This window comes from Megalobrama amblycephala, linkage group LG16, assembly GCF_018812025.1.
Source record: "Megalobrama amblycephala isolate DHTTF-2021 linkage group LG16, ASM1881202v1, whole genome shotgun sequence".
In the NCBI taxonomy this organism is placed as follows: Eukaryota; Metazoa; Chordata; class Actinopteri; order Cypriniformes; family Xenocyprididae; genus Megalobrama; species Megalobrama amblycephala.
The window spans coordinates 20366770-20394654 of NC_063059.1; the positions used below are offsets into that span (position 1 = coordinate 20366770).

The window sequence follows — 27885 nt, forward strand, 5'->3', positions numbered from 1 at the left end:
ATACATGTTATCTTCTGTTTTGGTGTAAATTAATCACTAACACTAAACTGCCAGTAATGTAAGCCACTGAGAGACACAGACGGTTGTCATTCACTGAAATGCATTAAGAAAAGATTTTTAATGCTAAGTATTTTTAATACTAAGTTTTATTAGTATTTTTGTGCTGTGGGAGCAGGAACATGTGTGCCGTAGCCATGCGCACTTACTAGAGCGTCTCATTCTAGTGTTTAATGCTGAGGAGGACTCGAGTCTACAAGCCTCAGAAGGACTGGACTATAAAGACACAAACTCACTAGGATTCAGCCTTCTGTTTGACAAACACCCAATATCAATATGTGGGAGACTCCTGGAACTTCCGGGAGAGGTGGAATGTCTCCTGAAATTGCAATGGTTGACATAGTGATAACCATAGCAACGGAAGGGGAAAAAAAATCTGATGTGTGAAAATAGATCTGTCACTAAGTGTTGTAGTGTGAATGCAGACTAATAGACCACAACAACACTGACAAGAAAAAGATAAAACTAATCTGTGTTGGCAGAATATGTTCAGTAACTTCTTTAGTCAGATACTAATCAAAAATTTTGACATGTCCTTTTTACAGCAGTGTTTATTTAAGGTATTTCATGTATTATATACTTATAATATTAATTGATATTATTAGCATTAATAATTAATATATTTTTTATTTTCAAATAGTGATGCAGTAAATACAGGAGATGAAGTTCTTCAGAAGATGCTGCCTGTGATTACAGCAACTAGATCAGCTGAGTAAGTAACAATGAGAACAATCATCACTGTTAATACTTTATAACATTTTTTACTTAAAAATATAAATTAATGGTTCAATAAAAACATGAGCGTCACACTTCAGCTTTCAAACCCTCCACCTATCTGACCTGCTAGACTTCTATTGTAAGAGCATTACTGTAAATGTGTTTCTGTTCATTCTTACAAACTGAGACATGATAAAAATTACTTTCTGTGTTTTAGCTGAGGTAAATGTATGTTCTCTGCTGTGAGTTGAGGCGATCCTAATATTATCCATGTTTCTTTCATGCTATAACTAGTAGTCACTCGTGCTCCGCACTGCTGCTTGAACTGAGACACTACAGCGATCTGTCAGCCACATTAAAGAGCGCCAAAAACACATTTATTGTTTGAATTTCTTAATACATTTGACAGAATTTGAAAGCTGAGATTTTCTTATCAAAAGTGCATCAACTGAAAACAGCACAGACTAAAATATTGATTCTCTGGATTTATGGATTGATATCAGTTCATTAAAATAAAGATTGTTTAAAATTAGGGATGCTCCGATCGATCGACTGCAGATTGTTATCGGCCGATAATCAGATTCTATTGCTGTGACCCAATTCAGAGGCTGCATCCTTCGAAGACCGAGTGTGTCACAGTGAAGGCTGTCCCAATTAGAAGACTCCTCCAAATGTGGCTTTTGTTTGTCGTGAATTGATGGGTAAATCAGATAAATCCAAGATCAGTGCTCCATAGGCTAGACCTTCCCATTTAACAACACTCATTCTGACCCTCGAAGGATGCAGCCTCTGAATTGGGACACAGCTTATGAATCGATCAGGAGTCACTAAAACAGGCCGATCTCACCAAACAAACACATAATTGATTATATCAGACTTCAGCGTCACAGTCATTTCATCACCAGTGTGGAGTTATTACACGATCTCATGAAACAATGCACTTTAAAGCCTGACGATTTAAGAACATTGTGCAGTAAGAAGTGAAACAGCGCTCATTCGATACGAGCTCATGGTTTCTGAGAGCGGTTCAGAGCGCAGTCAGCACACACACCTGGAACACATAAAGCTGCTGCTCATACAGAGCGTGAGTACTTACACCTGTTTCACACACACTCCGTCTGCAGTACGTATGCGTTGCAGGAGCAGCACCTGCATATTGTGCTTTCACGTATGTCGCGTTTGCCGTGCACAGCTGATCCGTGGCTGCAGTGGCGTAGGCAGAATTTTATTTTTGTCCGGGTCTGGGCAGAAGTGAGCGGGCACTTTCACGTAGGGTCCTATAGCCTACATATTTACTACTAACGGTGGTTAGTTTGCAGCAGTGCCTGAAATTATCTTTTCCAATAAGTTTAAAATGATTTTTTACCTTTTACCATTTTTACAATTATTTTATAACCTAATTAAATTTATGCCTGATATTTTGTGTCAAATTAATTAACAAATCTTGTGTGTCATTTAATCAATGAATTCATTTATAACAATAAGATACACTAGGGATGTTACCAATCAAATGAAATCAATATCAACAAAATTAATCTTTGCAATGTAGTGGAAACACAGAAACTGAATCTAAAGTGCTTTTATATGCATTTATACACACTGTTTGATGAAGTTCAGAGCTGACAAATGCATTTAAACTGCAGTTACAAATGCATAAATAATGTTTTAAACATAAAATGCTGAATATTGATATTTTTAAATTATAAAAACATGAAAAGATAATTTAAATTGTCACAGACACGTCAGGTTCCACCTCACTCCCTTACCCACGCACTCAATCACCAGCATACTAATCACCGCCACCTGAAGATCATCAGCACCGTCATTATCACCAGCACTTAAGCTTCACACTCACACACACTCACTGTCCGGTCTCGTTTGCACTACAGCCAGTTGTATGCTTACCTCAAGGACTCCAAACGCTATACTTACCTGCCTCCATCGTCTCCATCGTCTCCATCGTCTCCATCATCTCCATCATCTCCATCGTCTCCAGTGCTCCTCGTGTTCCTCGTGTTCCTACCTGCCTGTGTGTGTGAGTGTCCCAGTCATCCGTCTCCAGCGTCTCCTTCCATCCTCACCTGCAACACAACAAGAAGGACAGTATTACCTCTCATTCTTCTCCAAGACCAGCAAACTCATCATTCATTTACCTGTTGCTCTGCTGATTACCTCAATAAACCAACATTACTGCTTTTATCTCTGCCTCCGGTGTCTCTGTTGTAACAGAAGACCGGACCATAACAGCATTAAATCAGCATAAGCCTCACCGATCCATTCCAGGAGCTCGTGGACGCACTGCGCCGAGCACTCACCCCACAACCACCGTCACCCACCGCCGCTGCTGCTTCCGCATCCACCGTCACCACTTCTTCTCCTGTGTTTACCCCCAGTCCCATGGCCAAACCGGCGCCCTACTCAGGATCGGCGGAGGATTGCAGTGGATTCCTCCTTCAATGTGAGTTGGTCCTGGAGATGCAACCGCACCTCTACCCCACCGACACAGCTAAAATCTCGTTCATAATCTCCCAACTGCAAGGTAAGGCCCTTCAATGGGTGGATTCACTCTGGACTCAGAAAGGCTCAGTTGTAAAGTCTTACTCGGCGTTCGTCTCTCACTTCTGTGAGGTCTTCGGAAAACCTCTGGCTGATTCTTCAACTGGTGAGAAGCTTTACAATCTAAAACAGGGAAATAAAACTGTTAATGATTATGCCTTGCAGTTCAGAACGCTAGCCGCCACCAGCGGATGGAATGAACAAGCCCTCATCACCACCTTTCGTCAAGGATTGGAGCCTAACGTGCGGTTGCATCTCGCTGCATACGAGGACTCCATAGGACTCTAACGCTTCATCCAACTCGCCATCCGTGTGGGTTCTCGTATGCAGTCGTGTCTCCTTGAGCACCAGGGCCAGCCACTTTCCAACACCCTCCTCCATCGGTCCGAACCCGTCAGCTCTCCAGAACCAGCAAGTGAACCCATGCAAGTGGACAATTCCCGTCTAACATCTGCTGAAAGACAGAGAAGGCTGACCCTGAATCTGTGCTTATACTGTGGATCTCCGGGGCATGTAATCTCCACATGCCCAACTCGTCCACCTTGGCCCGTGGTGAGTGCTATCATTCCCTCCATTCAAAAAATGAAACCACTCACTACTATTGTGAACCTTACTGCTGCTAATGCCTCTGTTCCAGTGGTGGCGCTCCTCGATTCAGGGTCAGCAGGAAATTTCATCTCCGGCGCCCTCTGTCGACACCTCAAACTCAAGACCTCGCCTTCTCCGATTAACTACCAGGTCCACTCCATGACGGGCAAACCCCTAAGCCGTAAGATGATCCGTCGTTGTGTGGGACCTCTTCAACTACAAGTGGGTATACTTCACACGGAGAACATCCATCTGCTGGTTCTGGAGGAATCCACCGCTGACGTGGTTCTAGGGCGCCCGTGGCTTGAACAGCACAGCCCCACCATCTCCTGGCGCATGGGTGAAGTCCTGAAGTGGGGCGACCACTGCTTCTCCAACTGCTTCCCAGTACTTCCGGTTCCAAGATCTCCTCTCTCCAAGACAATCTCCATCAATGCCACGTCCATCGAAAGTCCTGTTGAGAAGCGTTCTGTGGATATTCCACCCGACTACGCCTCCTTCAGTGACGTCTTCTGCCCGCAACGCGCCTCCAAGTTACCTCCACACCGGCCATGGGACTGTGCCATCGATCTGTTACCGGGTGAGCCAGTACCCAGGGGACGCATCTACCCCCTGTCAGTACCGGAGGAGAAGGCCATGGAGGAATACATCAAAGAGGCCCTTAACCAAGGATACATCCGCCCGTCTACTTCCCCTGCTGCTTCAAGCTTTTTCTTTGTGGCAAAGAAGGACGGAGGCTTGCGGCCCTGCATAGACTACCGCTCACTCAACAAGATAACCGTCAAATTCCGGTACCCACTTCCCCTCGTCCCAGCGGCCCTGGAACATCTCCGTGGTGCCACTGTGTTCACCAAGCTGGACCTCCGCAGCGCGTACAACCTCATCCGGATACGCGAGGGGGACGAGTGGAAGACCGCCTTTGTCACGCCCACCGGCCATTATGAATATCTGGTCATGCCGTATGGCCTGGTCAATGCCCCCTCCGTATTCCAGGATTTCATCCACGAGGTGCTCCGGGAGTTTCTCCACAAGTTTGTGCTGGTGTATATTGACGACATCCTCATTTACTCCCGGAGCTTGGCCGAACATCACCACCACGTTGCGGAGGTCCTCCAGTGCTTACGGCAATTCCATCTGTTCCTCAAAGCAGAGAAGTGCTCTTTCCACCAGCCCTCTGTCCACTTCCTGGGTTACGTAATTGATCACAGTGGCATCCGGATGGACGAGGGGAAGGTCTCTGCAATCCAGACCTGGCCAACTCCAACCACCATAAAAGAACTTCAACGCTTCCTCGGATTCTCCAATTTCTATCGCCGCTTCATCAAGAACTACAGCACCATTGTCAGCCCACTCACCAACCTGTTACGCAAGCAGCCCAAGTCTCTGTCCTGGTCCCAGCCTGCCACCAACGCATTTGAGACCCTCAAGAAAGCCTTCACCACCGCTCCCCTCCTCATCCACCCTAACCCGGACCTGCCTTTCGTTGTGGAGGTGGACGCCTCCACCACCGGAGTGGGAGCGGTCCTGTCGCAGCAGCAGGGGACACCAAGTAGACTCCATCCATGTGCCTTCTTCTCCCGCAAGCTCAACCCGGCGGAGGTCAACTATGACATCGGTGACCGTGAGGTCCTGGCAGTCAAGTTTGCCCTGGAAGAATGGAGGCATTGGTTGGAGGGGGCTAACCATCCCTTCCAAGTTCTCACTGATCATAAAAACCTTGAGTATCTGAAGGCTGCTAAAAGACTCAACCCTCGCCAAGCTCGTTGGGCCATGTTCTTTTCACGGTTCAATTTCTCCATATCCTATCGTCCAGGTTCCAAGAATATAAAAGCTGATGCTCTGTCTCGTCTTCATGTTCCAGAGGAAAGGAATGAAACTCCCGAAACTATCCTGCCTGAATCTATCTTCGTGAGCCCCATCCAGTGGTCGGAAGAGACCTTACCCTCCTCCAATGCCTCCTCACGCACTCCGCCGGGTTGCCCCCAGGGCTTGCAGTACATCACACGGACACGACGCACTCCACTCCTGCACTCCGTTCACTCTTCACTTGGCACTGGCCACCCGGGGGTCAATGAGACCCTCTCGCTGCTCAAACAGCGCTTCTGGTGGCCCAACATGGCCAACGACGTCAGGAGGTTCGTGCAGGGCTGCAGGGAGTGTGCCATCTCCAAGAGCCCATGCCATCTTCCCACCGGCAAGCTCAATCCTCTGCCCATTCCTGAGAGACCCTGGTCACACCTGGGGGTGGACTTCGTCACCAATCTCCCCGAGTCTGATGGTCACACGTGCATCCTGGTAGTCGTAGACCGCTTCTCCAAAGCCTGCCGTTTGATTCCCCTGGGAAGTCTACCTACCGCCATGACTACTGCAGAACTAATGTTCAACCATGTCTTTCGTCATTATGGAATCCCCGAAGACATAGTCTCTGACAGAGGGCCCCAATTTATCTCCCGTGTCTGGAAGGCGTTCTTCTCCCTCCTGGGTGTGACCGTCAGCCTGTCGTCCGGATACCATCCTCAGTCGAACGGGCAGACGGAACGGAAGATCCAGGAGATAGGCCGCTTCCTGTGTACCTTCTGTCACGGCCACCAGGACTCCTGGAACCAGTACCTGGGTTGGGCCGAGTACGCACAAAACTCCCTCCGACAAGCCACAACTGGACTGACACCTTTTCAGTGCATACTCTGCTACCAACCCCCACTGTTCCCCTGGGACAGGGAACCCTCCAACGTTCCGGCAGTCGACTACTGGTTCCGGGAGAGCAAGAGGGTTTGGGACTCAGCACACCACCAACTGCAGAGGGCCCTGCGCAGACGCAGAATGACAGCCGACCTTCGGCGCTCCAACGCCCCTACCTACCAACCGGGGCAGAAGGTCTGGCTGTCCACCAGAGACATCAGGATGCGTCTGCCCTGCAAGAAGCTGAGTCCCCGCTTCATTGGCCCGTTCACCATCCTTCGACAGATCAACCCCGTCACTTATCGCCTTCAACTCCCTGCACAATACAAGAGAATTCATCCTACCTTTCATGTCTCACTATTAAAGACTCACCACCCTTCTGTTCTTCCCTCCACAGAACCTGTCGTGGCAGCCGTCGAGCCCCCCCTTCCACTCATCCTGGACGATGGTACTGCCTACGTGGTTCGTGAAATTCTGGATTCCCGGCGCCGTGGTGGTCTACTGGAATATCTGGTAGACTGGGAAGGTTATGGCCCCGAGGAACGCTCATGGGTCCCAAAGAATGATATCCTTGATCCTAATCTGTTACAGACTTTCCACACCAACCACCCGGACAGACCTGCCCCACGCCCTAGAGGACGACCACCACGACGTCGGGGTCCTCGGCCCTCAGGAGCGGGCCGTGGGAGGGGGGTACTGTCACAGACACGTCAGGTTCCACCTCACTCCCTTACCCACGCACTCAATCACCAGCATACTAATCACCGCCACCTGAAGATCATCAGCACCGTCATTATCACCAGCACTTAAGCTCCACACTCACACACACTCACTGTCCGGTCTCGTTTGCACTACAGCCAGTTGTATGCTTACCTCAAGGACTCCAAACGCTATACTTACCTGCCTCCATCGTTTCCATCGTCTCCATTGTCTCCAGTGCTCCTCGTGTTCCTACCTGCCTGTGTGTGTGAGTGTCCCAGTCATCCGTCTCCAGCGTCTCCTTCCATCCTCACCTGCAACACAACAAGAAGGACAGTATTACCTCTTATTACCCTTTAGCACAAATGGCTCTGCTCTCGATCAGATACATGCGTGTGTTGAAACTCAAACTCTCCTTGCATCAGATATCAGCGAGAGCATGACTCGCGACAACACTCGTGAAAATAATGTGCTTTTGGGTCGAAATTGTCATCTCACTGCGTGGATATAATGGAAATGAAACATCCAGTTGACGTTAATTTGAGTTAAATAAGAAGCTAACTAGCGCTGAAACGTGTTGTTTTTGAAATCATGCTGAGGAACGTTGTGGCTTGTGTAAGTTAGTCTTCAGACATGCGCGTCAATCTATCGCTTGACTCTTCTTTCCAGGGAAATCACTAACAAAATGCACACAAACATGCCCCTGCTCTTAATATACAAACATTAATGAACTTAAAAAACTATATGAGGGCAGATTCGAACCTGATAATTAAGTCAAGTCAAGTCGCCTTTATTTATATAGCACTTTTTACAATGCAGATTGTGTCAAAGCAGCTTTACAGTGATAACTGGTATATAATTTTGGCTGCACAGCAGCTCTTAAAGAAAATGGTAAAGCAGGCAGATGTAAAGCACTGTTGAATATCAAATGTCAAGTCAAATTCCCCAACTAAGCAAGCCAAAGGCGACAGCGGCAAGGAACCCAAACTCCAACAGGTGACATCAGGTGGCAAACAGGTGTTAAAATGGAGAAAAAAAACATGGGAGAAACCAGGCTTAGTCGGTGGGCCAGCTCTCCTCTGGCGAACAGTGCTTTGTTACAATTCAGACAGCTATCATAAGTCCGATGGGATCGCAACATTCAAAGTATTTATTCCAGTTCCATCCAGTTGAGGATCGTATTCATCACGCCGGTATGGACAGTTTGTTGAGGAGTGTGCCACTGATTGTCATGCAATTAGATCACGGCTGAACTGAAACCCAGTATGGATTTATTTATAATATAATTTGGATGTAATGGGGGGGTGATGTGGGGCACTGGGCACCCACCAGCGGAAACATAAATCGGCGCATATGGCTGAGACCCACAATCTGCCCTACCTAAACTTACAGCCGGAGTCACTACTGATATTGAGTCTGTTATTGGGGTGTGCGATATATATCACCTGAGATAATATTGTGATTGTTGTTTTAACAACATGCGATCTGAAATTATCGAGTATTTCTCTCACTTTACAAAAACACACACAGAGAGTTGCACGCATACACTACGTGATGTAAAGTTAGTCTAGTAGGTTAGACTAGTGCACTGGCGCAATTAGAGATCACGCTTTCACTGTGTGATTAAAACATTTATAATGCACCCAATATTCAAGATAAGGGGGTAAAAGTACATCTTGATATGCCTTAAATATTTATATCAGAAATTGCATTATTGGCCCAATTGTAGGCGCTATATCTCAGCTGCCTTTGTGGGTGCGTTAACAGTTGCACTGGGGACTTATTCCCAATGCACTTGACTGTCACCATGCACATTTTCAATATTTTTACTGTAGCATTTTAAAGTTATGGATCCATGAATTTGAGAAAAGTAACTTAACACCAAAAGCAGCTGAGATATAGTGAATCTAAATGGGCTAATAATGCAATTTCTTCTGTGACAGTATTGTCACATTTGTCAAATTTATGGGTCCATAACTTTAAAATTCTACAGTAAAAATGTCTGAAAATGTGTATGGTGACAGTCGAGTACATTGGGAATAAGGCCCCAGTGCAACTTTTAACGCACCCTCAAAGGCAGCTGAGATATAGCACCTCCAATTGGGCCAATAATGCAATTTCTCCTGTGACTGTACTGTCATATTTGTCAAATTCATGGGTCCATAACTTTAAAATTCTACAGTAAAAATGTTTGAAAATGTGCATGGTGACAGGCGAGTACATTGGGAATAACGCTCTAGTGCAACTTTTAACGCACCCTCAAAGGCAGATGAGATATAGCGCCTCCAATTGGGCCAATAGTGCAATTTCTCCTGTGACTGTATTGTCACATTTGTCAAATTCATGGGTCCATAACTTTAGAATGCTACAGTAAAAATGTCTGAAAATGTGCATGGTGACAGCCGAGTACATTGGGAATAAGGCCCCAGTGCAACTTTTACCGCACCCTCAAAGGCAGCTGAGATATAGCGCCTCCAATTGGGCTAATAGTGCATTTTCTCCTGTAAGTGTATTGTCACATCTGTCAAATTCATGGGTCCATAACTTTAAAATGCTAGAGTAAAAATGTCTCATAATGTGCATGGTGATAGTCAAGTACATTGGGAATAAGGCTCTAGTGCAACTTTTAACGCACCCTCAAAGGCAGCTGAGATATAGCGCCTCCAATTGGGCTAATAGTGCAATTTCTCCTGTAACTGTATTGTTACATTTGTCAAATTCATGGGTCCATAACTTTAAAATGCTACAGTAAAAATGTCTGAAAATGTGTATGGTGACACTCAAGTACATTAGGAATAAGGCCCCAGTACAACTTTTAACGCACCCTCAAAGGCAGCTGAGATACAGCGCCTCCAATTGGGCCAATTTCTCATGAAACTTTTGTCATATTTGTCAAATTCATGGGTCCATTACTTTAAAATGCTACAGTAAAATTGCTCATAATGTTGCATGGTGACAGTCAGGTGCACTTGGAATCAGGCCCCAGTGCAACTTTTAACGCACCCTCAAAGGCAGCTGAGATATAGCGCCTCCAATTGGGCTAATAGTGCAATTTCTCCTGTAACTGTATTGTCACATTTGTCAAATTCATGGGTCCATAACTTTAAAATGCTACAGTAAAAATGTCTGAAAATGTGCATAGTGACAGTCAAGTACATTGGGAATAAGGCCCCAGTGCAACTTTTAACGCACCCTCAAAGGTAATTTATTTCACATTCACTTGTAGCAAAAACAGAATAGTCTTCTTTTATGAGATGATATCAGAACGTACAGTTAGAAGATATTACTTCTTTTAAGCAAAAGTAGTGTGCATGCAAAACAATGATAACATGATCATTTTGTTTAATCATCCATGTTTGATGTTCTGGAGTCCTTCATCTGAAGTCTTCATAACAGGCTGGATCCAATCTGGAGCTGGAGCTGGAGCTGATAGTCTCTAGTTACCTTGTGACATTGAAATCTGTAATATTTGCTCTGTAATTCATTAATGCATTCAGATGATGACCTTTGTAATTTTACAGTAATTTTCACAGATATTTGGTGTTATTTACATTTCAGAATAGTTTATTATTTTTTTATAAAAATAGATAATATAAAATAAAAAGCGTGAAAAGAGAAAAAACACACGGTCCTTCAAGATGAGCTGATGACACGTTCAATAAACAAAGAATACTATATTTTAAGTGCCTTTATATTTTTGCAGCCTATTTTTGCTGATATTATCAGTGTTATTTGCATTTCAAAATAGTTTATTTTCCTTTAATTCTGAAAATAGACCCTAAAAGCAACACAATACCTTAAAAAAGCGCGAAAAAGAGAAAAACCGCACTGTCCCTAAGTTGAGCGTGGATAAGAAGCTACAAACGCGGAAGCGTTGCGTCTTTTAAGGTGGACCGGATAGCGTCAATAAGAAGCTGCGAATAAGAAGCTGGATTCAGCCTCCTGCATCCAGTGTAGAAAAGATCACATATTATAATGGGTTCATTTGACACGTCACGTCGCTCTCGTCCGGTGTACACAACTCTTCTGCTTCCCTTTTCTGTGTTCATGTTCTGTAATTGTTATTCATGCAATAATAAAAAAAAAACTCTTCTGCTTCCGCTTCCTGCACCATATGGCCTCGCCCACTTTGTTGCGTGTTCCCAGGGAAGTGTTTTGCATGGTTTATGATGTCTCCAACCCGGGAAGAAGCTCGTTGTAGTCCAAACCGGTTGTTTTTGTAGGCATTAAACTGCCATAAATTTAAAAGACAATATCTCCGTTTGCATTGAACTTTCAGCGCTGTAACTTTGCTGATACTGTTAATGTTCAAGCAGCAACATTACACACTAACTAAAGTTAAAAAAGTGAAATCGCATTGAACCACCCCTTTAAAAAGTCAAAGCCTACTTACACTGGACGTGCTGGTTTGGGCTCATCACCGGCTGCAACCACTTCCTCATATATGCTCTCAAATATGAAACTCCTGCGATTCAGCAACTACCTGCACATGCTCTCATTTGTGTAAAGTAGCCTTGACAAGTTTGGGTGAGTAAAGCCAAAGCACACAAGATATAGTTCCTTCAGTGGCCTGTAGATGGCAATATTGCTTTTTTTCCTAGCAGAAATAAACTGCAGCAGAGAAAGTTAGGTGCAGTGTTAATTTCGTTAACGAAAACTATGACAAAATGTTCGCTGATTACCTTTTTTTCCATGACTAAGACGAGATGATGAGAGACGACACCAATATCGTATTATGATAACGTGACTAAAACAACACGTTCCATATCGTTGATGAAAAAAGACGACACTTTTTGTTTTTGTCGAATAAAGGAGACAATACATTACAGACTGTCTTTATGAGTGGTCATGCTTACAGTTGCCAGATTTCCAGAATTCAAACCCCCCAATCAGAGCTTTTCTGTTAAAAGAACACGTTTTACTTAATCTTTGCAATCTGGCAACCACACACGAGCTCTCTACACAAGAAGCGCGGATGATCTGAAAACACAGACAAGTAAGCTGGAGTTCAGCGATCTTCATTTGAGATTTTCTACTTAAAATTAAAGTGTTAGTCAGGTGGGCTATATTGCGCTGCTCGTTTGCTGACTAAATCTGCAACCAAATTGTAGGCTGATATCCAGCAGTGGCTCTCAAACTGACGTATGTGAACAAAATGCTGAGTTAAAATAACATAAAAACTGAAAATGTATTTCTAGCAGGTAAAATGCCTTAAATACACGACATTCATTCACCTCAATTACCTCATCTTTCGCGGTCAAAACTGACTGACTCCACGCCAGCAAATTGCGCTACATTAGTGCTGTTCTCTACAATATACCTTTGTAAAAGTGGGGATTTACCACAAGAACAAATATAGATACAGACTGCATATAGATTTAAGGTTAAAACTCTCTTCGATACAAATAACTCTGTGAGTTATTGTTTTTAATGTTGATCATATAGAGAATACGAACCGACGTCATGCCGTGTTGCATGTCGGGGTGGCGCCGCCATTTTGACAGGATCGCCCCCTACTACTTGCACTGAAATGAATACAGATACTTGCTTACTTTTTGTTTTGTTTCTGCCATTAAGTGGAACATTCACATTTTTAAGGGTATCGTTTGCAGGGAACAGAAGCTATTTTATAGCATCGCATGATAATTTTATTTATTTTTTATTTTTTCACTGAAGTTTTGTAGAATTTCGTTTACAGTGTTCATCTGTTTACCGTGTCGCACACTGGACGCTCGCTGCTGCTTCAGCCATCATATGAATATCCAAATAAAAGTATGTGTTCAACACGCTGAGAAAAATCGATTCATTTATTTGTTGGAAACGTTTAAATGATGCTTAAACGAGCATATTGAGTAGGCCTACAACTGTTGTCATTGTAAATATTCCTTTCCACGATCCCAGAGAATCAGAGATTATGGGTCAGTCAGCGGACAGACGGACACGAACACACTGTATTTTTATATTTCAACAGATGACAAACAAATCAAAACCCTAGGAGCTTGTCAACAGTTTAGTAGTGAGTCCTTGCAAGGGCACCTTTTAAAAACGCTGGCTTAGTGTATTATGATGACATTATATTAAAAGATGTGCAGACGAGCCCTGAATATGAACGCAACGCTTTAACAGATATGTACATAATCTTGTGTTTGTCTCGGTGCATTAAGCGTTTCTTCATTCTTAAAAGCATTTGAATGTCCCCGTTCAAGTTCTACTAATTCACGAGCGGAGTGACCCAGCAAGCAATAGCCGTCATTTCACCGTCTCGGTTAACTATAGACCCGATATAGTCCGGCTATGTGTAACCCACTTTTAGCCAAAATAATCTTTCATTTGGTTACATGTCGTTTTTGCCAAAATAACTTGCGAGGTGTATGATATTGCATCATGTAAGTGAAGTCAACAGTGATTACAAGGTGTTTGGTTTCACATCTTTGACATGTTACATTGTGTAGGCTGTGCGTAGCCACGATTTAGCTCGTAGTAAGACCGGCTACTTGTAGCCCACCTGTAGTCAATCCTGATTTATTGTAGTTTTTGGACAGGAAGTGCATGAGATGGTTGATATCTCATCATGTTCGCAATGTCAATGATTTCTACAAGATTTAAGTGGCATTTCATGACATGGTCTATATGTAGTCACGATTTAGCTCTGAATTGGATAGGCTATGTGTAGTCTGCTTTTAGTCCACCCGGCGAAATCGAGGCAATTTATAGTCTAGTTTTTACGGCTTGGCTATAGCCCTGATTCAGACCAGCAATGAGTGTAACCAAAATAGTGTTTATTTTCGACCACAAAGCTTGTGGGATTCTTGATATGCTTGCATTTATACATAAATATGCAAGTATATATTTGAAACAGCATATTTTTGCTGTCACACAATCCTACATTCTACGATATCATATATATATCATATATATATATATATATATATATATATATATATATATATATATATATAATCAGGGTATAGCCAAGCCATATATTAATTATAATTATATACCACACACATATATGACTGTATTTAATTTGAAGTTAAATAAAAATTTGCAATTCTCAACCGCTAGATGGCAACTGTGGCTCTACTGAGACATGACCACTGGCAACGCGAGACTTGAACGTTAGCTCTCGATCACTGTTGCCAGATCTCGCGATAAACATTTCCGCATTTTACAACTGTTGGAGACGAAGAGCAAGCAACAGCAAATGTTAAAGCAAATTCTTTCCTGCTTTTGGTCTTGTAAGTATCTGTGTTTTTCATTTTGACATGTGTTTATTATTTATGTACATTATGTGTAGGAACCGTGACATTTTAGCGGGTAACAGTGCAGACTCAGAGTAAAACGTGGTTAGATTAACATACATGCACATGTACTGTATGTTTCCTTGTGCCCTAAAACTCTGTAATTATCTAAATACAAGGGGGTAAACATGAAACCTGTGCACCCTACTATTATTTGTTATGGAAGCCTTGTATATCTTTTAATCTTTTGATCATTATGAAATAAAAATGTGAGCTTTTGATTTGGCAAGGCAAGTTTATTTTGTATAGCACATTTCAACAACAATGTTCAAGGTTATTCAAAGTGCTTTACATAAAACATGGAATTTATGGAACTGAAAATTAATCAGGTTGTTTTATAAACCAAAAAAATATTGTTAACATTTTTTATTTAACTTTTTTTTTTGGTCAATGTTTTATATTTTTATTGTTACACGTTGTAATTTTCTTTTAATGTTTATTTGTATTGTATTTGTAAAACTTAATTTATTATTTTTTTTATCATTGTGCATTATCTTGAGTTCTTTTTCTAAATAAAACCTTTTATATTTAATTTGTTTGGACGGATTGTCATTTATGAGAACCTGTTATATTTAAGTGAAAAGAATCCTTTAGTCATTATTTAGTTGTCTATTGCATGCATAGATGTAATCATTCATTAGTAGTGTAATTGATGACTAGTCTATTTTTAGGTTATAGTTAGACGTTCATTAGATTTTCACTGACAGCCCAATTTTGCCTTATTTTAGCCTAGACCCGTATTAACCGTCTATTAGACATAAATATGTAGTTGTCTAATAGTTGTCTAATTGATGACTAGTCTACTCTTGGGTTATGGTTAGACGTCTATTAGATTTTCACTGACAGCCCAAATTCAGCCTTATTTTAGCCTAGATCCATATTCACCGTCTATTAGACATATATATGTAGTCGTCTAATAGTCGTCTAATTGATGACTAGTCTATTTTTGGGTTATGGTTAGACGTCTATTAGATTTTCACTGACAGCCCAAATTTTGCCTTGTTTTAGCCTAGACGACCGGGCTATGTTTTGACGGCTATTAGACGTCTAATAGACATAAAATTGCTTGCTGGGGAGTCAGACTCGCAAAAGGTAATGTTAATTATTAAACCAAAAATTTCAAAAAACACTCAGCAATGTGATTCTTTTATTGAGTGATATGCAGTGGGTTTAATCAGTGCCATTACTAAAAGATTTGCCATCCGGCGTCAAAAAACGTTGCTCATTGTCCAGTTCTCTCTCAGAATGATTATCAGAGTTACTATCACCATTATCGATGCAGCATTAATGACATACAATGGTGAAATTTTTCACAATCATGACAGAAAACAAATTACTGAACTAAACTCAATGACGGAAAGGCTGCGCGATCCTGTCAAGATGGCGTATAAACAAAGAAGTTACCCAGAACTCAACGCGGCGTGACGTCAGAATCGTATTCTCTATTATACGAGCAAGAATCTACCCCTAGCTATTTGGCACACCGCCTGTTTTATTTAACTGATCAACTCTTGTAATCTGTGTGCCAAAAATGCGCGACTCACTGAACAGCACAGAGAGAATGTGGTTACAGTGTAGTGAAGTGCAGATCAGCAGTCCTGACTGTTGTTTTGAGCAATACACCGAGTTTATTTCATTAACACTATGTTCCTCAAAACAATGTTTTATTTTCTCTGCCAGCTAAATTTCTAAAGCAAAGTCACAGATCATTGTGCGACTCGCAACATAAGGTGCACAGAGTAGCCTATTAAATTCGTGAATGAATCTTTGAACAAATCGGTTGAGTGATTCACCAGCCATACAGCCTTTTATTACTGAATGAATCAGCGTTTCGAGCGAATCGATTGAATAAAATGACTCATTAACACAGTGACTTGCTGCCACCTACTAGCGATATATCATATTCGTTTCATCTTGTAATTTATTTCGTATTTCTGTATTAAAAGCATTTTGTATAAAACATAACATTAATGTCACTGCATTATTTGCTCTGCTGTGTGAATGTATTTACGGACCTGAGCAACATTAAATTGTGAAAATACATCTAAAAGCAACTTCAGATGCTGCATTGCCAAGATGCCTTTGGTTGCAGCTCAAGATGCCTTTGGTTGAAACAAAATAGTGTCAAACTCTAATATTGACTAAATTTATGATTTTAAATTTAAAGATGGCATAGGCCTATATTTAATAAGATATAGCTATTTTAAAAAGGTAGCCTTATTTGACTAATTTATGATGGTAATACAGTAGATGGTAATATAAAAATATATATTCATCTCTGGCTTTATTGTTCAAAGTGTTATTTCATAGTCTACCCTTAAACACGTAAATGAACGGCAAGAACGCATTAAAAGTTTCTGTTTCTGTTCTGTTTTCAGTTAAAAAGGTGTCATTTGAGTTAATAATTAATGATTTTTACAAAGAAAAGTGATTCAATCAAAAACTTTAGCTTGATAAACTTTATCTTAGAGCTGCTTTAAAGCCAAAACAAAATCTGTCTATTAATTTTCCTATTATCACTGTGAAGCTGCTTTGTAACAATCTGTATTGTAAGAAGCGCTGTATAAATGAAGATGACTTGACTTGACCCTTGAATCCATTCTGCTCTGCGCTTCAGTACAAGCTTATGCATTCTCTCTGCGCTGTCCAGTGCGGTGCGCAGCCTCCGGCACACAGATTTTAAGAGTTGGTCAGCTGATTTGAGTGTGCCAGATAGTTTGGCTAGTTGTGAGAGCAGATGCCACATCAATTATTATTTAATATGATAAATTAGTATTTCCCGGCATGCAAATTTATGTGTAAACAGAAGAAAGCTCTGTCTAGGCTCTGCCCTGGCACGGGTTGTGTCGAGCCATTTATTAGTCTGGCTGTTTGATGAGAACGAGATTAAATGTAGTTGCAATAAACTCTGTAATAATCCGTACATATATCAGATAGTTATATAGGCTACTGTTGCGCGGAGCTGATTCTGGAGCTAAGAACTGATGGTGCGGCTTGATCTTTGGTTGACCAATCAGCGGAAAGGGGCGTTTTATTCCCGCCCATGTAGAGCTCGAATATTCAAGCTGTTTATCCATTTTGGTTTTATTGTTTTTCCATTTGGCGGATTAGAACAAAGTGTGATTAAAACACAAATAAAAATATGTAAAAACGACTCGAGATTTGTTTATTAATTCTAATGAGAAGGGTCGAATGTGTGATTTAGAAGACAAAAACGAGAAAACAAATTATCCGAAGGTACACGGTCCCCCGAATATCCACACTATTTCAAATGTGACGTTGATTTTACACGACAGTTCAACAAACAAAAGGGTATTAAGTGATGTACATTTTAAACAGTATTGTCAGTATTTTGCTCTATTTTGCAATGGAAGCCACAGCAGAACTGCAGCACACAAGCTGTTTCGTGAACGAATCTGCAGCTTTGAATGAACCAATGATTCAATGATCCATTCATAACTACAGCCGCTTGCTTTGATACTGAAAGAATGAATGACTCGATGATTCACTCATAAAAAGAGTGACTTACCCACCTACTGGTGGATTTAATGTAATATTTAAAAGTATCACTTTGTTTTTATCATCATTGTATTTATTGAATTTCTTAAGAATTATTTATTTTTTAAAGATATTCATAAAGGTAAAAAAAATGCTTTGGAAAAATCGATTTAAGAGGGCAAATTTTGTCCTTTAATGGAAAAGGTGTAACTGTACGCAGAAGGATGTTAAATCCCTCAGGGGGTATGACATTCTAGAAAGTTTGAGAACCACTGAAAAGGGATTTGTAGAATTGCACAAGTGCTACTGCTAAGAGTGCAATGTCAATACAGCCTGTTAACTTAATTCAAATTTTTCATAAGCTTAAATGAATTGGTCTAAAGAGAAAAATTACGACTATTTTGTCTAAAGATAAAATAGCTATCAAATTAATGTTGGTAACTGTAGCTTGACTAAAAGTAATGACTAAGACTTGACAAAAATGCAATGAACTAAAACTAGACTAAAATATGAAAGACAAAAATGACTAAATTCTGACTAAGACTAAGGAGCATTTTTGTCTGAAGATAAAGACTAAGACTAAATAAAAAATGGCTGCCAAAATTAACACTGGTTAGGTGCCATGCAAAATGTAACAAATAATTGCATAGCTCATTACAAATGTATTAGAGTAAAGAGTACATATTTATTAAAAAATGTAGTCAAATAGAAAGTAAAAGTTGCTAATAACTTTGATGCTCAGAAACAGGTACAAAATAGCCATAAATAACCTTCAGTACACTAACTAGGGGAGAGCGGGGCACAACCTAACGCTTTTTGACTTTCTCAGTTTGTGTAAATCTACTCAGGGTTCAGAGAATTTATTTTGTTCCACATTAATTTCACACATGTCTGGTACAAATGTGTGGCTTTGTTTCATTAATGCAGTGTATACCTTTTTCTTTATTTACCCCGAAAGAAGGGAATGACAACATGCCCCATAGGTAGAGCACATTGTAACGTGACCATATGACAGCTGAAAATGTGATCTGATCTAATCAAATTAATATACATGACAAACTAAAATATTGTCATTAAAAGACAATTATTATTTATTTCATATAAAATAATAGCATTTTTTTAGAAATTCAAATTGAAATAACTTTGACAATGAACACTGCAGAACACAGCTGTACAGCCTAGATCAAAACAATACAGACAAACAGCTCAAGAAACACATTCAGAAACACACAGAGCTGAACTCGACACTCTCCTCCCTCCACTCACAGCTCTCACTGAACACCAGACAAATAGACGAGCCAGTACCAATGCTGAACATTGATTAAAATAATATTTATGAATGTTCAGGTTCTTCCTCTCAGTCTTTATTCACCTTTTCTCCATGGTATCTCAACAGATATTCGTGAAAGTTAATTTTGCCAATTGTATTGGTAACTGTATAGAATAGCATAGCTCTAATAGCGGGTCACATTGTAACGCAGTGTTACAGCGAACCCTATATGTGCAACTGGATAGTATCTTCTGCTAGTTAGTGAAACCTTAAAGAACTAACAGATTGGAGATTAAATTAATATCAGATTTGTGTAATTTTAAATAAAAACAAATATATAGATGAAAAATGAACACTTACTTTTGCTATTGTTAAATGTTCAGTGATATCTTCCAAAGATTTCTGAATTTTGGACAATTTTTTTCTCTATATTTTGCCAATATGGCATCTAGTAAATATGCTAATTTTCATCATGTGTGGAAGTATTTAAACCATGTGTGTTATAATTAACCCCACGTTAGTTTGTGTCCCACGCTTCCCTAATTACATTTACACAAACGCTATCCTGGTTTTGGGAAATAGACTGTAATTTTAGGATGATTCATACAATTGTTTCTACAAGGTTTATGATGCTTTTGGGAAATGTGGCCCTGTAAGTTTTGATCTGAGAGAGTGAAGAGTGTGTCATTGATCTCTACAGGTTGTGGGATTGTGGTGTCACAGATGAAGGTTGTGCTGCTCTGGCTTCAGCTCTGAGACCAAACCCCTCACACCTGAGAAAAATGCATCTGTCTGGGAATAAACTAGGAGACTCGGGAGTGAAGATGATTTCTGCTGTACTGGAGAATCCTCACTGTAAACTGGAGGATCTGGGGTAAGATCATTTCTCTGATAGTCACATGATCTGGTGCTCAGAGAGACATATTTTTAAATAGTTCATAGTGAGACCAAAACTAAACTAAACTAATGAAATAATAAATAGTACAAAAACAAATAAACTCTATCAATAAACATGATGATGAAAAAAAGGTGCAGAAAGAAGCAAAATGAAGAATGTTAATTTGTGATAACTGAAGAGGAATTTCATTAAATTCACATTATATTGTCTCCATCTATAACACTGTTAGTGTGAACATGATTAGATGAATATTAGCTACATTATATCATACAGAGATGCTTTATTAGTTATCTTTAAAACATATATGGGCTTCTGAGAGAGTGAAGAGTGTGTCATTGTTCTCTACAGGTTCAGTAATTGTGGTGTCACAGATGAAGGTTGTGCTGCTCTGGCTTCAGCTCTGAGATCAAACCCCTCACACCTGAGACAACTGAATCTGTCTGGGAATAATCTAGGAGACTCGGCAGTGAAGATGATTTCTGCTGTACTGGAGAATCCTCACTGTAAACTTGAGAAGCTACAGTAAGATCATGCATGACTCTCATATGAAACTGTCACTGTGAATTTTGCAATTTCAATAATTCAAGTAAAATGGAATAAAATGCAGGGAAAACTATTATTACATTCATTCATTCAAATTAACATTCATCAATTTAAATATACACAGTACACACATGTTATGTACACTAACTTTTCTTTTGGATGAGATTAATCGTGATTAATCGTTGAACAGCTCTAGATAAACCATATATTGTTGCAATCATGTGTTTATTGTCTCCTAAACGTTTCTATCTGCGTGTTATAGTGATCTCTGGAAGAATTGTTCATGTTATGAGATTTCCTGGAATGTCACATGATATATGATACACCCGGCGCGACACAAGTGTTTTTTGCTAGTTTCAGCCTGATGTATTTATTATTTTCACATCCTGCGCCACGTTGTGTAAATAGCAAATTTGTGAGATTTGTGGGAGTGCTGATCTGAAAACGAGGTGTGTTCAGGCGCATTGTTGGTACGTTACTATTTTGAGGCAAATGAAATAGACGCCATTGACCAACTGAAACCTGCATGTACACTCTGATTATTACACACACAGGGACGCGTAGCAGCACACAAACATGCCAAATATTAAAAATAAAAGGATTACAATGTAAGAGATTATTATTGTGTGCATAAAGATGAAAATGCTTTGGTGGAAACCGGCTTTTCCTGTAGATGGTCTGGTGGCTTTAACCTCGCGCACGAGCAGATCCGTTTCCTCGCTAGAGTATAGAGTCCTCGATTCAGTTTTTCTGCTTGCAAATACTGCCCTGTAAATATTACTCCTCTCTTTAGAAATTTGACATAAACATATGATGATCTATCAATATTTCTCCAAATGTGAACTAAAAGCCCTGAGAGACGTTGTTTTGTCAACCATTTTCATAACGACCGGACAGGAGTATTTTTCTGAATGGATGCTGCTGACGCTCATAATTCATATTAAAGACATTGAATCTGTTTTTAATTTTCATAACTCCTGACACAAATTAAGACATAACTGGCACTATAAGTTTTTCAGAATAAAATAAAGGTCAAATACTGAAGCTTGAGTCTGAGATCTTGTTAATGATGTATAGTTTGTTGAGGTAATTACAATCATTTACATTGAAACTCTGAACTAATATTAACAGAGTACTTCAGTGTATCGACGTCCAGATGAAGCTTAAGAGGTTAATTACTCACCCTGATGTTGTTTCTTTCGTTCATCTTTGAAGCACAAATGAAGATCTTTATGATGAAATCCGAGAGATTTCTGTCCCTCCATTGACAGCTACACAACTACCACTTCCAATCACCAGAAAAACAGTCAAGACATCATTAAAGTAATCCACGTGACTGCAGTGGTTTAACCTCAGTTTTATGAAGTGTCACGAGTGCATTGTTTGTGTAAAAGAACAACCTTATTTACCACTTAATTTACAAAATATTAATCTCCAACACATTCTCACATCAACATCTGGTCTCGCATCAACAACACACATGCGTCGTGTTGCTCTCGTACTGATAGTCACACTGAAAAACACATTCAGTCAGTATTAACACAGTCCATTCATTTTAATTGTAGGAGAAAACTGGAGAAAGTTGAACTTTTTTCCAGGTTTAACCTTTAAAGACCTAGAGCATTTTGGGGGCTCCTGACTCGCCTGCACTTTTCTCTGGTTTCCTAACCCATTCTAGCAGTCAGCATCAAGTGCCATATATAATTTTAAACAGGACAACTTGAAGTTTCAGTTTTGCTCATTTAAAGTGCCAATTTTACATTTATTTTGTCTGAAAATGGATAAAATTCCCAGAATTTAAAAAAAAAACACCAGCAGAATCTAGTGTTTTTACTGTAAACTCAGCCAAAACCTCCTGAAGTTTTTTTTTTTTTTTTTTTTTTTTTTTTCTTTTAAAAAGTTATATTCGGATGTTTTAAAATCAGATGAAATTTTGTCGCAACCGAGTTCGTTCTTTCAAGGTCGCCTGGCAAGACTGGACTCCACAAGAACGCAAGTCCGTTCTCTGCGTTCTTGGAATTGAGAAACAGCAATAGACTGTAAAAAAAATCGTACAAGATCCTAAAGATCGTACTCATCAAAGAGTTAATGCGGTTTCTCTGGCATTATTATAATAAAAAATGTTGAGCGCATTATTGTAACACAAGCACATCAAATACGCAAGCAGGAATCTCTCAGCTCACAGTCGCTCGCTCTCGCTCAGATATTACATGTGCTCAAACTTTGTCCTCCTGAATCTAGAATTGTCTTCTCTCCAGGATTTAATGTTGCCAGAAGCGCAATAATAAGTGGACACCCACCGCCAGAAACATTCATTGGCGCATATGCCAAGTTTGCCAACAAATGTAAATCCATATTTACAGAGCGTAGTAATTGTAAATCTGTCTCGCACGTGTCCCGCATTGTTACATCTACTGTCCTGCAACAGATCAATAGTCGGGTGGTCACTCTAGGCCAGACCCAACATGAAGATGTGATGCTGAAGCAGAATGAATCTCTCACTAACTTTGGTTTTGCATTTTTTTTTTAACTTTAACATGCTTTTTATTTAGAGTTTTCTTCGACCTTTTAGGCTTTTACATTTAGACTGATGTATTTTTACATTATGCAAGATCTGAATATACAGACATCCAATACTATATAATATTCAATATAATACTGTACTTGCAGTACATACAATATACTATATATTCACCTTACTTAGTTGTGATTACTGTTTTTATAATTGCAAAATTAGTTTACTGTGTTACAATATACTTTTCTTCTGTAACTACATGCTCTGGATGCTGTTCTCCATTTTTTGATGTAGTGTCAGAGATCGTATATTATAGGGAGATAAGAGGGTCTGTATCTCTTACCATTGAAGAAAGCATATCGGCTAACTTAGTTTTTTTCCAACTGCTTACACACATTTTCAAAACTTTGTCTCTTTTTTTCAAAACTTTACACACAAATCCAAGAATTGCACACACAAAATGCAAAATGCCTCACATCTCTTGCAAAATGAAGCACTGCATTCAAAATATCACAAACACATCTCAAAAGCAAACATTTGTCTTACTTTGTAAACACATTTGCCATAATATTCTATTTCTGGATATATCATACACACACAGTTATTCAAAATCTAAAGCTCTTCATTCATACGCTGCTATGTACATTTCTGTACAAGATTGAAAGTAATTGGCAGAAAGATGTTGAAAAATACATGGTAAGCATGAAAGCAAGATTGAAACTTTTTTTTTTTTTTTTTTTTTACTGCAAGCATTTGTGGTTGTGAATACAGTATTGCACAATACAAAAGAAAATAAATACATCAACCATATGTATTCGGACCCAAAAAAACAAAAAAAAACAAAAAAAAAAAAACTAGCAACCAAACAAACTAGCATAATTTTGAAAAAGGTGAATATTCCAAAGGAATGGTGCGTATGTGTGTCCTGGTAGAGGACCAAATATCCCCACAGGTAAAGTAATACCAGTGCATTTTGACTTTGTTGGGACACTTTTACAGTTTTTGTCTATTGCTTGAACACTTTTTGCAAAACTTTGGCTCATTGTGTCAAAACTTTAAACACAAGTGCACAAGACGGAGCCAGCGCTATTCAGACGCAAAATTCAGTCAATACATGCATACATCGTCTCAATCGTGTATTTACTGTCTTGAAAAGTGTTTTGAATAGCCATAGTTAGCGATCTCTGGCCTCTGTTAGTTACTGGATTGCCTATTCTTCTTTAGCAGGCATTTGTGGACTAACGGTGCACAGAGCACCCTCCGGCTGCAAGTATGAATTGAAAACACAGTATCCAGCGCTCATAGTAATGACAATAAATCCTGAATCAGTATTACTCCTCTGTATAGAAAATTGACAAACATATGAGAATCCATCAATATTTCATGGCCACGACAAAACTAAGTGAACCGAACATATCCCGTCCCGGTCACCGTATTTATGAACATCTAAAATAGCAGAATGTTTTCTGTCATGGGTAGGTCTAGTGGTAGGGTTAGTGTAGGGGGATATAATATACAGTTTGTACAGTATAAAACCATTACGCCTGTGGAATGGAAGCAGGGTCGGTGTCTCCACATGCCTCCTCCATTGCCTGTGTTATTTTGACAAAAAAAATCCTCAATAGGGTTTAGAAATGATGAACATGGAAGCAAGTAGACAACAGAAAAGTTGTTCAAAACCCATAACTTGACCTTTGGCCTAATTATAGGCCTATTCTAAAGCCATGATTGGTTGGTGTTAAGTAAAGCAATAAGTGTTTGTGCATGTGAGGAGTTAGTGTGAGGCACTGATGAATTAGTGCGGCATTTTGATTGGTTGAGTTTGAAAAAGGAAATCAAGATACTTCCTGTTAGATTCTCTTACATAGAGAATTGTGTGTTGTGTTTTGCAAAAAATGTTTTATGAAATTGAAAAATGAGTCAAAGGCCAAGAATTAGTGTGTGGTTTTGCAGATTTGGTGTGTGGTTCTGCTTTTTGAGTGTCAAGTTTCAAAAATCCTGTGACATGAAAAGATTTTGTGTGTAAGCAGTTTGAAAAAACTTTAATCACGTGCGGCTCCTCTCAGCCTATCTTGTAATGGCAGTGACAATATATATCAATAATATCAGTCACAATATTCCCTAGTCTGCCTTCTCTTAAAATACATTTTTATCAAGCTAAAATCTACATATAGTTCGCATTGAAAGTATTGTTTAGTGTAAAACATGCTGGAGATTAGCAAACAGGCTGTCAATTAATTAAATGATTAGCTATTTCCACACAAAACTGTTTAATCAGCACAAGAAATGTGTTTTAACAACTGTGAAATCTGCTATTTCTCAATATTTCAGTGATCTGCTAATTAAAAATGCTTATCACTTGTTTCTGTATTTGTTTTATATATTTTTTTCAATACTTTTGAGCTGTTGTTGTTGCAGAAGTAGAGGTTTATACTATATTTAAAGATTGTAACATTCAGTCTTCATTTCTGTCATGCTGTGTTTAAGCATTTGTAAATAAGATCAGAAAGATCCATGATTTTGGTATGGGGTAAACTTGTATGAAGAGAAAATTTAAACCTTTTAGAAACGTGTTAATTGACTGCATTTTGTGTGAAAATGACATGAATTGTGTTAATGGTAAGGTCACAACAGACGGATGTTGTGTTAATTGTGTTTAGAGATTTAAAACTGTGATACAGATTGAATAAAATTATGTTAGAAATTGAAAAACACTGTAAACACAAACTCTCACAGTCAGGACTTTGATACATGAAGAACATGAATTCATCCTTAATGACCGTCACATCCATCTTTTTTCTGTGATCATCTTTCCATATTATTTAATGTGATAATTTGTTAACATAATTTATTATATTTTTATATTAGTTTTCCCTCACACACACACACACACACACACACACATAGTGTAACTCAAATCAAACATGGGGATTTGTGCTTTTGTTTTTGGTTTCTTTTTAATAATGAAGTCTCTGTTGATCTGATCTGCGAGAGTGAAGAGTGTGTCATTGTTCTCTACAGGTTGAGTAAGTGTGGTGTCACAGATGAAGGTTGTGCTGCTCTGACTTCAGCTCTGAGATCAAACCCCTCACACCTGAGAGAACTGGATCTGACTGGGAATAAACTAGGAGACTTGGGAGTGAAGATGATTTCTGCTGTACTGGAGAATCCTCACTGTAAACTGGAGACACTGAAGTAAGATCGTTTCTCTGATAGTCACATGATCTGGTGCTCAGAGAGACATATTTTTAAATAGTTCATAGTGAGACCAAAACTAAACTAAACTAATGAAATAATAAATAGTACAAAAACAAATAAACTCTATCAATAAACATGATGATGAAAAAAGAGGTGCAGAAAGAAGCAAAATGAAGAATGTTAATTTGTGATAACTGAAGATGAATCTCATTAAATTCACATTATATTGTCTCCATCTATAACACTGTTAGTGTGAACATGATTGGATGAATATTAGCTACATTATATCATACAGAGATGCTTTATTAGTTATCTTTAAAACATATATGGGCTTCTGAGAGAGTGAAGAGTGTGTCATTGTTCTCTACAGGTTGATGTATTGTGGTGTGACAGATGAAGGTTGTGCTGCTCTGGCTTCAGCTCTGAGATCAAACCCCTCACACCTGAGACATCTGGATCTGTCTGGAAATAAACTAGGAGACTCAGGAGTGAAGATGTTTTCTGCTGTACTGGAGAATCCTCACTGTAAACTGCAGGAACTGAGGTAAGATCATCTCTATCATAAAGACTGTAAGTGAATAAGGATTAATATGTAGATAGTGCATAAAAAATATCCTTTGGCGTAAACCCCATCCGGCGGTTCAGTGACAGATTCCTGCTTGATCCGTCAGATCCTGCCGGCAGTAGAAGGAAGGGGTGAGGAGTCTTCCTTAAAACATTTTTTAGATCTAAATATATTATTATTGGGCAAAAGAAAGTAAAACTAACAGTTAAATAAACCAAACAAACTACAAACCAGACAACAGACCCAGGTTACAGTGAAGAGGGTTTTTTAAATCACAAATGTTTGGTGTAATTCAACTTATCTTGTAATGCTTGAGCAAACAGACCAACTTTTCAAAAGTGTGATCATTGCCTCAAAATGTGTATCTGCAGCTGAAAAGAGGGAAGTTTTGTGTGGTTCACCTGAATAATTTTTACATGAATAATGTGACCAAAATAAATCATGATAAAAAAATATTTTGATATCTATAGAAATCTTGAAAAAAAAATGCTATCAGTCAGATTGATCTTTAATTTATTTATTTATTTATTGATTGATTGATTGATTGATTGAAGAATCACACCATCACATACAAAAGGGAACAATTACACTTAATGGCGACCAGTTTGAAATAACTTCATTCTGTCAGAACTGAAAATCTGTACTTAAATACAAGTGCTGTTACATTGCTGAATACTCAATTACAAGTAAAATTACTGGTGTGAAAAAGTACTGAAGTAAAAGTAAAAAGTACTCTTCTCAAAAACTACTCAGAGTACTAGTTACTGGTTACTTTTTAGCTGGCGATATTTAATGAATTAC

General features: G+C 39.5%; 1 protein-coding gene across 1 annotated transcript; it reads left to right on the forward strand.

Annotated features, from left to right (window-relative positions):
• Positions 1-713: 713 nt before the first annotated feature.
• LOC125248257 (ribonuclease inhibitor-like) lies at positions 714-20789 on the forward strand. Its single transcript, XM_048159981.1, has 3 exons — positions 714-769; positions 20066-20239; positions 20612-20789. Exons 1-3 carry the CDS (start codon positions 735-737, stop codon positions 20787-20789), a joined length of 387 nt encoding a protein of 128 aa, XP_048015938.1. The 5' UTR covers positions 714-734.
• The last annotated feature ends 7096 nt before the right edge of the window (positions 20790-27885 follow it).